Here is a 12,532-nt window from a genome sequence, read left to right as displayed (position 1 = left end):
CATAATTATTCGCCCACTAAAGGATTTACAGACATCCCAGTGATGGGCTTTGTTGTTTTGTTTTTTGTTTTTTTTGCAGCGGGTGAAAGGGACAGGCAGAAACACCACATACACACAGTGCTAGACATCAATTAAGTCCAGCGGGGGTTAGAGGTGTGTTTTCGTCAACATGCTTAATAATGTGTCACGCAGGCATTGTACCTGACACCAGGAAATTTAGCAGTCAGTACAGAAAGATGTGTGAGGTGGCCTGGGAAAACACTTCAAATGGTGAAAATCATGACATTTTCTAGTTCTGAAATTTAAAAATGTTAGATTTTAGACATCTTTAGGCACAATGACTAGTGGCAGAAATCACCGGCTTTAAATTGTCTGTAGTGTATGAGTGTATGTGTGACTGTGTCCTGGATGAGCCGTCCGGGGTGTCTGCTGTCTTGTGCACCAGGTTTCTTGCAAACCAGTGTAGAATAAGAACTGGATGGATGGATGGATGGATGGAAAATTGATAGATGAATGGATATATAGATGTATAAATGTACACATGAATGTCTAGATGGTTATACAGATGGATTGATAGATTGATGGATGGATGGATGGATGGACGTACTGATCGATGGATAGCTATATAGATAGATGGGTGGATGGATGGATGGATGGACTTTTTGATGAATAGATAGATTGATGTATGGATGGATGAATGAATGGGTAGATGGATGGATGGATGGATAGATTGATAGATGGATGGATGAATGTACACATGAATGTTTAGATGGTTGTATAGATGGTTTGATAATTTGATGGATGGATGGATAGATGGATGGATAGATGTATGTACACATGAATGTTTAGATGGTTGTATAGATGGTTTGATAATTTAACTGATGGATGGATGGATAGATAGATGGATGGATGGATGGACTTTTTGATAGATAGATTGATGTGTGGATGTATGGATGAATGGATGGATACATAGATGGATGGATGGATGGATGGCTGGATTGATAGATGAATGGATAGATGGATGAATAGATAGATTGATAGATGAATGGATAGAAGGATGAATGGATGGATTCAAACATGAGCAGCAGGTGAAAATAACATTTGATCTTAAAATACACATCTATTTTTTCTTCTTCTGTTTTTATCTTCTTTTCATGCAGTGTTGCTTCTTTAGGCAAAGAAAACCACATTTCCTCATGGTAATGGTTTATTTACCTCAATGTAACATTACATTTAAACGACAATAAATAAATGAGAGTTTAATGATGTAAGCAGAATCACAAATGGTCAAAAACAAGAGCCTTGTAGAACCTCACTTGTTCACTATTATACACGTCTTCATTCTGGATTCCATCAGAGAAAATGCTTGACTGATAATACCTCTTGGACAATACCTGCTAACTTCTTTATGTAATTACAAATGTGTATTTTTGGCTAACCAAATGTTAGCATTGTTAAATAACGTTAAATCTGAAATATGAGAACACTGTTTTTTCTTCATTTTGGCATCTTGTATATGGCTACAATAGCAATGTTTTCCACACAAAAACAGTAGACATTCATTAGATATGAGATATAATCATGAATAAGACATTCGTTTTTACTCTTTTCATGCACTAGACATTTTTCACTCCATCTGTAATTTTGGCGATGAATTCTGTTTCTATCATCCATCTATTTTCTGTACCACTTATCCTGCATGAGGGTCCTGGATTCAGGACAAAAAGGTGGGGGGCAACCTGGACAGGGTGCCAACCACCACAGGACACAATCATACACACTGTGACAATTTAGAGCCTACAATACTTTTCTCTGGATTGGAGGAGGAAACTGGAGAACCCAAGGCAAACCTCTAAAGTACTGGAAGAACATGCAAACTCTATACACAGGGTGTGAAACCCCTCCAGCCTTGGACATATGAGGCAAATATGCTAACCACTACGCCACCATCCTACTGTTATTATAATTATTGCTTATTGCTTGCTTATAAAAATGCTTATCAGTATAACTGTACAGATCACGTGATGACTTTAATTGTTAGATTTTCTCAGAAGTTCTGAAATGAATACCTACAGTCGGTCAGATGTCTTTGAGCGGCTTGCATTATCAATGCAAATCTGGTTCTGCTCTCATTGACCAAGTTATTCCAGGTAGTGAAATTGAACTGGAGTTGGCCACACACATTGCACAAACGCACTCAATCGAAACTCCAACTCAATCGACAATCAGCCCAATCACCGGGAGGGGAGAAGTGAAGTGGACGCCGCCGATAGATTTATGGACTTCTCTGAAGCTGATGTCACCACATGGCTTTTAGAGGCAATTCAGAGAGGCGGCTGAGATAGAACAACAATGGGCAGTGTGTGTGTGTGTGTATGTGTGTGTGTGAGAGAGAGAGAGAGAGAGAGAGAGAGCTCCGTCCCCCTTTTCAGGATCTGATGAGCAGCCCAGCTACCAGAGCACATTGACTGAAGTGTGATGTAACACACAAGGTCAAAGCAGGCCCTATAAACAGAGCTGACAGTTCGGCTCGACCTCATTCGGCCTGACTTTCTCTAAACCGAAGCGACTGAGAGAATCAATCAGCCGGCGCACAAGCCCACACTCCCGGCCAAAATATCCTCGTGATAAGTTTCCACACAAAGTAGCAGGAGCAGGTCATGACAGAAGCTGCCACGGTTGGCTGAAAATGATGATATGTAGGATTTGTTATTGTAGCCTCCAGCCATTGTGTTATGTCAGGGCTGACCTTTAGGATTTTTATGAGAGGAAAATTCCCATTTGGAGGACATTTAGGAGTCAGAGGCTTATACGTGTGTGCATAGAGCTTACAGAGATGGACACTGGAGCTCTAGAGAGATGATCTGAGAGGGACGGTATTAGGGCAGTGACGAAAGTGTGTCTGTGTGGGTGTGTGTGTGTATAAAAAGAAGAGAGACTAAAGGGGTTGAAAAGGAAAGGAAACCGTTGGATGGCAGCACTATGAAGTCTTAAGAGGAATATTCTTCCTTAATGGATGCTTTTGTGCACCTCATTTTGGATTTGGCTCATGACTTTGACACAGAGGACAGAATCTGTTGGTGTGTGTGTGTGTGTGTGTGTATGTGTGTGTGGCGCCTGCACTCTATCTTTCCGCTGAATGAGGAAAATGTTGGATATCTCCAATATCTCCGATTTGGTTTTTGCTAATGGTCCTAGTAAAACTCATCTTTAAACACTAATTATTCATCAGTGGTTAAAAAAAGGGAGAAGAATGATTACTCACCAATGTTCATCTCTTAGCACAACTCACTCTGCAGCTGCTCACTGATAATTACACAGCCTTTGAGAAGTGTTGCTATTAATTAACCCGTGTTAGCAAATTTTTCCACGTATGGTATATGGACAGGAATAAATCAAAGTAAAGAAATAACGAACATTCGAATCCATAGTGCTATATCTATATGTATATATATATATATGTCGTCCAGGTGCATAGCAAAGTAGACAAAATAAACCAATGTTATACAGCAACACATATCATGTGTAAGACAAACATATAAGGACTGTGTTTAGTCTACTTTGGTTTGCCACGGCTGAATTGTTTTAGGCAATAAAAATGCTAATATGATATTCCTCAGACGTAATTCAGACTGATTCCCAATCACAAAGGCAAATCTGCAAAAGGCCATTGCACCCGGAGTCTAATCAGTTGATTCTCTCTGTATTCTGGTAGCGTTGCTAGATTTTGATCCTTTTAACAGCTCATGTTGAAGTCTTTTGTTGTTGCTGTAATATGACCTGGCCTGGGAGACTCCGAGCTTTCTAATTTGGGCTTGAAGGATGACTATTAGAGCCAAATGTTGCTGGCGTGGGGTCTGGCGGGAGTCATGAAGAGAGTTCTGTTTGCTCGGAAAGTTTCCCTCCGCATCGAAGTTCTGAGTGGCTTTCGGGCTCTGAGCGCTGCTAATTTGGCCTAGTAAGTGTTTCTTGTCTACATATGCATATTTAGTGCACTGCCATGTTCTGTTAATATAATATCCAGTATTCAAGCTGTATTATGGAGTGTTTCATAAGAGCTGCCTTATCAACAGTAATTACTCTGAGTCTAATGAGATATTTATCCCTTTGGGGTTTTAGAGCATTTTTTTTTGCCCAAGTGGTTGACAGCTAATAGCTGCCAACACCCCATCAATACCGCTGGCTTTTTACTGCCTATTTTGCTCCCAAAAGCAGGCAGATGTTGTGAAAAAGGGAGTCTGGAAGAAAATATGAAATGCGGCGTTTCAGCTGTCAAACATAATGATATTGCCAAGAATATATTCAGCAGATGTATTCCGGCTATCTGTATTTTGTGGAGATCTAACACTCAAGTGCACATGCTGCCCCATTAACTCAGCCATTTTGGGCAAATCAAGGCCCAATTGAAAGCGAAAGGAGAGAGACAGAAAGACAGCCAGACATACCTTCAGATCCATTGTTCCTGCTGGAATCAGAGTTGCCAAGGCCGCTCTCTGGGTTGCCAGGCAACAGGGTACTGGAGATTGACAGATGGTACTCATCGGAAGCCGTGGGAGAGATGACTCCTCTTTCTGTCAGGCTTTGAGGAGACGAAGTGGGAAGATCAGAAATCAAGGTGGTCTGGGCTCCTTCTTCCTTGTCAGAACCAGGAGAAGTCGTGGAGACAGACACAGTGGTTATTTTTTGGTCGACTTGGCTCGCTGTTGTCTTCAGTTCGTACTGGATCTCTCCTCGAGCCTCAGCGGCTGTTATCTCCTCTACTTGCTGTGCAGTTGTCTCTACAGTACCTTTCATGCTAGGGGACACACTAGTTAGGACTTGCCCTGTTGTATGGGATGCAGTGGTACTTTCTGATAGATCCACATCCCCCCAGGAGCTACCCTCTGCCTCTGTCCTGCTCTCCTCTCTAAATTCCTCTTGTGTTAGCCCAGTCTCTTTCTCCTTGTCTTCTTCTTCTTTTTCTTCTTCTTTGACTGAAACTACAGAGGGCACAACCTCCTTCTCCATGTCAGGCGTCATGCTTCCAAGCTGGAGAACCTCAGTCACCTCTGTCCAATCTTCTGTAGCTGTGGTCATGCCTTGTTCCAGGTTTTCTTTTGTGGTCTCGACCAAGACTATTGATGGGGCTTCTGTGTTTTCGAGCTGAGGGGAAGCAGTCATTTTATCTCCAGTTGTGGAGAATTTGTTGAACCATGAACGTGACCACCATGACACTGGTCCTGTAGAGAAACAAGCAAACAGCGATTAACATTAGCCAGATACAGATACTCCGGTCATGAAAGCATGGTAGCTACTAATAAAACCCAATTTATTAATGGTGCACATGCATGGGCATACAATAAACATATCTGCAACTTCTTTGTACCTGAAAAGTGCAAGATATCTCAATATTATTGGAAGACATCAATTCATACAGTCGATGCATTATAAGCCATCAGCGTTAGCTAGTTTGGTAATTACCATGCATATGTGTTTGTGTGCCGTCTGTTCTCCCCAGTGTTTCTCAGTGGAATTGCAGGGGGGGGGAGACTGACTTGAGAAATGTGTGCCAGACGGTTTCATCATGTAATCGCTTGTCACATCCCTCGTCTTTATTTATTCAGGCTGAGACGTCAGGAACTGTGGGCTGTTTGAGTTTTGTCTCTGTGGGTGTGCGTGTATCTAATAACTATGTGTATGTGGATGTTTGCGGGTGTGTTTCATAAGAACGAGTCGATAAAATATTCAAATAATTGAATTCAATGAACACTAAATGATGCACAGAAACGAAGTTTAGAGACTAGTTACATGGATGGATTCAGAGTGATTAACACCATTTGTAAGCAATTAAACTTTTACCTAAACTTTTTAACTAAATTTACTAAGCTGACGTTTGCTTATCTGGGTTTACATTGTACTGGAATTACAATTAAATCAACAGCATCTAATATGTATATCACATTATATTTCCGTTCTCTAAAGATTTACATTCTGCCAGAAGCGCTCGGTTTTTCTATCAGATAGGTGTAGATGTCAGGTCACTCAACCGGACATCATCCTGTCACATCGTCCAGCCATCGAGTGAGCGTGTACGGGTCGGCCGATCTGGTTCTGTCCATTAAAGTTAATTTTTTTCAAATAACATTCGTGGCCCTGGGCAGTGAGGGACCTAACATAGTCAGATAAATTTGGATTTTGACCAGTCATTGTTTAAAAACACACCAAAATGGTCAGGGAAATCTTCCTGCCTTCACCTAAGGCCTGCATACAAAAATAACGTCATTTACTAACAGAAAAATAGGTCTACATGGAGGAATGCCAATGAAATAAAAATATGTAAACAGTTCTTAGTTATAGCTAAAAGTTGCAAGACTCAGAAACTCTAATAAATCTGTAACTGCCTAAAGTGTAGTTGGAAAATGTAATTATTTCTACCACACTGCTTCTTTTTTCCATATGACTGGAACACATTAGCAACCGACTTCAGCCTTTCCAGCCACTTAAATCATTCAATTATTACTTCCATTTGCGACTAATCATTGCAGCGCCCTGCCTTCAATTAGCAAGTTTATAAATTAAACATGCATTACATGAGGAGACGTCCTTGCCAGCATGCAGAGCAGAATTTGTTTGCGAGCTCCCTTGCGCTGCAGATTTCAACCAATTAAATGTAATTGCTATCAATTCACCAGGCAGGTCAATATTTCAACAACGGCACTAATTGATGATTCAATTCGGGTTGCCTTAAGTCAAATGAATGCTTGAACTGAAATATTAATTTCATTATTAATGGCCTTTTTGGAACAAACAAACCACTCCGACGATCAGTGTCTATAAACTCACTGACCATCTGTTTATGAGGTAACTGGAGGGTGTATTGCTTTTATTTCTCAACCCAGGTTTTTATCTCACCGAGCCAGAGAGAGCAAGAGCTCACATCCATTATTGAACCTGACTTCAATAATGTACATGACATGGCTGGCTTTCTACTGGCTGTTAAACATTGATGGCTGAAGTTTGGGCCAAGTTTGGAACATGTACTAATTAAGTGAGAGGAAAGAAATCCAAAGCTACAGACTAAACTCGATCTTGGAAAGCTCTACCTCTCTCGTCTAACACCGAAGTCTGGCTGTGTAAAGAAGTCGGCGGAGTGTAGAGGTCACTAAACCGTTCTACTGATCCCTGCCGACATTGAAACTCAATCTCACTATTCCATTCAATACATTTTTTATTTGTATAGTGATTTTTACAATACACATCTCAACAATACAGAAACCTGGGCAGAGATTTAGACCTGTGATAAGGGCATCTGTGGCAAACATCTTACTCTGAAATTTCGATTTGGGCAGTAAATACATTAAAACTATAGGAGCCTGCTAGTCTATTAATTAGTCATGGATAAAATTATGAACAACATTTCTGCACTGAGGAGTTCACTTTATCAGAGGAGTGCCTGGTCAGGTTATAATTATTTCAGCATGATTTTATTGCATTCAACTTTGCCTTTATTTTATTCATTTAGTTTAGATAGATAGATAGATAGATAGATAGATAGATAGATAGATAGATAGATAGATAGATAGATAGATGGATTTGTAGGAAATACACTAGACACTTTCATATAAAAGAGTCTAGTGTTCAGAATTCAGAAATCAACAGGTATCTTAGGCATAGAAACTTAATATGGAAGCATCGAAGGATGATATAAGATAGATAGATAGATAGGCAGGCAGACAGACAGACAGACAGACAGACAGACAGATAGATAGATTTAAAGAGGCTTTATTTGAATGCTTGACATTGTCATGTTTTATATATCACCCATTAGAACTGAATTGTAAGTCAGCATTTTCTATCCCAGATTTTTTTATGTTTAAAAGCAGGTGTTTATTTTATGTCTGTTGAAAAATGAGCTCAGATGCAAGAATATCTGGCAATGAACTACCCACAGGTAATCTGTATAATATGAACAAAATCTATTTGAGCAGCCGAGCAACCCATCTGTGAATAAGCGAAACTTTTGTAACGTTTGTCTTCAATTTGCCAGCTCTGAATGCAGGACATGACTCACATGACTTAAAGCAAACCTAAATAATCACCTAACTGATGGATGCAAGGTCTTTCTCATACGGCCTCTGGCCTGGATCTGGCCTGGAAGTGGAACAGGCTTGCAGGGAGCACTGACTTTGCTTAGTTTGCTCTAGAGAACAGAGCTCAGGCACTGGGTTTAATTTGAAGTAGCAGTACTGACAGGGTAACATCCATTACAATAACCCAGGCTGGCTCAGACTTCCTGCCCCACCGTTTCTCTCTTCTTTATTTCTCCCTTGGGGCACAAACTCATATTTATCCAGCACATTATTCTCTCTGAAAACCCCCTGCAATCATTCAGATAAAACTGTGATCAACAAATAAATAAACAAACAAACAAACAAAACACCGAATTCTTAACGTCGATGCACTTCCACCTCTGTTTAATGCAAACTGATTAATCTGCATTCAGAAACACTGAGGATGAAGAGAATGGTTTGTAATCATGAATATGCTCTGGCACAGGATCAGTCCTCACTGCTTTTAACTGCTAGTCATACATCTGTGTTTGGAAATATTAATGCCAGAAGGGGTAGGGACAATTATGTTTAAAAAAAGCATTAGAATATCATAAATTATGTAGAACATATTGGTGTGGGTTTGTGAACATTTATGAATAATATCTCAGCAATTATGTCTCAATATTTTCCACAGGGCCCCCAAGGTTTCAAAGATTTTCTAAATTGCCTCTTATAAAATGAATATAAATATCAAACCTGTCCTTATAATTAGGGTTGGGTTTTTTAAGGTGGAAAATTTGGCAGTGCTTAAATTTGAAGGCATGATTAAAAACCTCCATCTAGACCATTTAGTATTTATTTTTAGTCGGTTATTGATATTTTATTTTCATCCACATGGTATTAGATGCTCAAACCAACATCATCGATCTTCAGATACTACGATCACGTTTGGAGCTAAGTGGAAATATTTGGCTTCTTCAAAAACAGCAATGGTTGTAATCCATCCAAAAAAATATATTAGGTGTTACACCCAGAATTAACCAGAGAAAATCTGAGTTTATGATCTCTGGCCATTTATGATCTTCCGGCATCTAATGGGATTTGAATATTGGACCAGAGCCGTAAAGTCTGGACATTTTTGTTTATCTGCAGTATTCTCCAGGAAACAGTGACCTCTATATACACACATTAGGTTTGCCCTGCAGACTTGGACATCCATTACGTATATTAAAACAGATTAAAGCTACCAGTCAAATAATGTTTGCATGAATTATTAGTTCAATCTGAACTGGCTGAATCATTAAAGTTATTCATTAATACATTATAAAATGTATTATTAACTATTGTATTGATGCCATAGATCCATATACCAGAATTCAGAAATCAACAGGTAGATAGATAGATAGAAAGACAGACAGACAGACAGACAGACAGACAGACAGACAGATAGATAGATAGATAGATAGATAGATAGATAGATAGATAGATAGATAGACAGATAGGCAGACAGGCAGACAGACAGATAGATAGATAGATAGATAGATAGATAGATAGATAGATAGATAGATAGATAGATAGATAGATAGATAGGCAGACAGGCAGACAGACAGACAGACAGATAGATAGATAGATAGATAGATAGATAGATAGATAGATAGATAGATAGATAGAAAGAAAGAAAGACAGACAGACAGACAGACAGACAGACAGACAGACAGACAGATAGATAGAAAGACAGACAGACAGACAGGCAGACAGACAGACAGACAGACAGACAGACAGATAGATAGATAGATAGATAGATAGATAGATAGATAGATAGATAGATAGATAGATAGATAGATAGATAGATAGATAGATGGATTTGTAGGAAATACACTGGACACTTTCATATAAAAGAGTCTAGTGTTCAGAATTCAGAAATCAACAGGTATCTTAGGCATAGAAACTTAATATGGAAGCATCGAAGGATGATATAACAGAGATTAAAAATGATCTAGTGATGTAGTACATGTTCAGCATCGTGTACATTAACTGTAATGTGGACTTCACCCTCATGTCGATCCTGGTGATGGAGGGCTGGTGTTTGAACCCAGCATCCCTGTGAGATTAAAATTCGATCACTGCTAATAAATAATCATGTCAACCCACATGCTGCATTTAGAAACTCACAAGCTCTACCCCAGTGATATTTGACCCGCAGTCCTCAAGGGACTGTAAATTAGGAGCTGGATATTCAGCATATTGCACATGTTGACACACTGACCACCCGGTGACTCAAACTGAGGAATTAATTACCAGTGATTAGCTGAATGGATCAAGGGTCAGATTTATATACCAGTGCCACAAATCAATCCCACACTAGCTGCTCCTAGCATACCAAATTCATCTTATTTTTTAATTACAATGCCTATTTGTATCTGGTTAATGCTTGAACTATTAGTATCTCTATATGGATTTAAACCTGAGCTGGGCATGTTGTTGTTATTTTTTTGAAATAGAGATTTTGTTAATCCCATTTGCATAATAACGGTATTATTTTTGATTGTGGCATTGTCTAGCAAATGTAGCTGATAAACAAACCGATAGATTAATTAAAACCCCAGTGACCCTAACCAGGCAGTTAAGGATTAATGATGAACACTTAATGCATTTCTGTAAACGCATCATAAATATGGTCTTTGTCCTACAATCTACATACACTACATTGCCAAAAGTTTTGGGACACCTCTCCAAATCATTGAATTCAGGTGTTGTTTTGCAGGGGTTGGGCTCGGCCCCTTAGTTCCAGTGAAAGGAACTCTGAATGCTTCAGCTTCATACCAAGACATTTTGGACAATTTCATGCTCCCAACTTTGTGGGAACAGTTTGGGGATGACCCCTTCCTGTTCCAACATGACTGTACACCAGTGCACAAAGCAAGGTCCATAAAGACATGGATGAGCAAGTTTGGTGTGGAGGAACTTGACTGTCCTGCACAGAGTCCTGACCTCAACCTGATAGAACACCTTTGGGATGAATTAGAGTGGAGACTGCGAGCCAGACCTTCTCGTCCTTCATCAGTGCCTGACCTCACAAATGCGCTTCTAAAGGAATGGTCAAAAATTCCCATAAATACACTCCTAAACCTTGTGGAAAGCCTTCCCAGATGAGTTGAAGCTGCAAAGGGTGAGCCAACTCCATAATAAATTCATGTGCATGTAAAGGCAGACATCCCAAAACTTTTGGCAATATATTGTATCTGACCACTCGCTCCTGCCCACAAGCTTCACATCTCACTGCTCGCCAGTGTGAACGCAATAACCTCCGTCTTGCATCACTCCACATGATCCCAGTCCCAATGCAAGACTCTAGCCTCAACAAGCCAGCTTAAAAAAAAAAAACCCCAAAACACTTCACTTGAGAAAAAGATCAGAGCGTTCTCCTGTTTCGTATCTGAATTTGTATCTGTTTAGAACACATTATCTGTTTACTCGGGATAATATATTCGTACTCATTTGCATCCCGAGTACTCATGTATTCTTTTGCTCATGACAGGATCTTCACAACCAAAAGTCTGCATTAAAGATGAGAGACTCGATGTGTCAACCTCTTTCCTCTTTTTGAAGAAGAGAAAAAAAATGTATACAGGACAGATGAAGAAAAAAAAAAAAGAGATGCCACTTCAAGAAGAGCCCTTTGAAAACAGGTCTAAAGGGTGCGTTAAAAAGAAAGAAAGAAAGAACGGAAACAATAACAGAGAGAATAAATTCTTTTGGTTTTTGATATGCTTATTGGTTGGAGCACTGGCTCAGAGACAGATCTGATACAGTATTAAGAATTCTCTGTAAAATTATTTAGATTTTTTCAAGCATCAAATACTTGATAATTCGTACCTGACGCTGGAGAAGTGGTAGATTTCGTGTTAGCGTCCACTTCGAGGACCGTAGTGCTCATCACACCCGGTACTGTGGTCAAAGGACTCGCAGTGGTGTCCTTCTTCTCCTCATTGTTTCCTGACAGGAAGTTCCACGGTTTCCACCAGGAGCTCATGACACTTCTGATGGAGTCTTTGTTCGGAGTGGTGGTTGGTACTGGCAAGGGCACTGTTGTAACTTCATCTCCTTTATTTCCCTCTTTGGGCGTCTCGGTGGTGATGTCAGATAGCGGCATAGAGACATCCTGCCAGGTATTTTGGGTGGTATCTGCCTGGTTACTCCAGTCCAGAGAGCCGTCCTCTACACAGAGACGCGCCATGATGTAATCATCAGAGACGGATTTGCTGACCACAACCGGATCGGTGTTCAGATCTACTTGACCGGTCCAGTTTGATGTCTGGGGGACAGGTGGCTCGGTAGAGGAATGTTGTGTTTCTGGAAGGTAGAGACATCGATTACATGAGAATTGCATCAATGATGCCAAAATCATTCTCAAGCACTTGGAGGTAAGATTTTAAGGAACAGCTTGAAGATACAAATTCAGGGCATCGTCCCAAACCTCATACTATGTAGGGATGCGTAAA

The 12,532-nt window shown here is 40.0% G+C and overlaps 1 protein-coding gene across 1 annotated transcript in view; it reads right to left on the bottom strand.

The window, feature by feature from the left end:
• The window catches only part of ncana (neurocan a), a 61,305-nt gene that overhangs the window by 35,229 nt on the left and 13,544 nt on the right, over nucleotides 1–12,532 (bottom strand). The window contains exons 6-7 of the mRNA XM_058417970.1: nucleotides 11,907–12,383; nucleotides 4,446–5,219 (exon numbers count right to left, since the gene is read on the bottom strand). Of these exons, the coding sequence (XP_058273953.1) occupies nucleotides 4,446–5,219; nucleotides 11,907–12,383 (1,251 nt within the window). The remainder of the gene's footprint in view (nucleotides 1–4,445; nucleotides 5,220–11,906; nucleotides 12,384–12,532) is intronic.

This window comes from Hemibagrus wyckioides, linkage group LG20, assembly GCF_019097595.1.
Source record: "Hemibagrus wyckioides isolate EC202008001 linkage group LG20, SWU_Hwy_1.0, whole genome shotgun sequence".
NCBI lineage: Eukaryota > Metazoa > Chordata > Actinopteri > Siluriformes > Bagridae > Hemibagrus > Hemibagrus wyckioides.
Note: the sequence above shows the minus strand (reverse complement) of the source record. Positions and strands in the feature narration are given on the sequence as shown.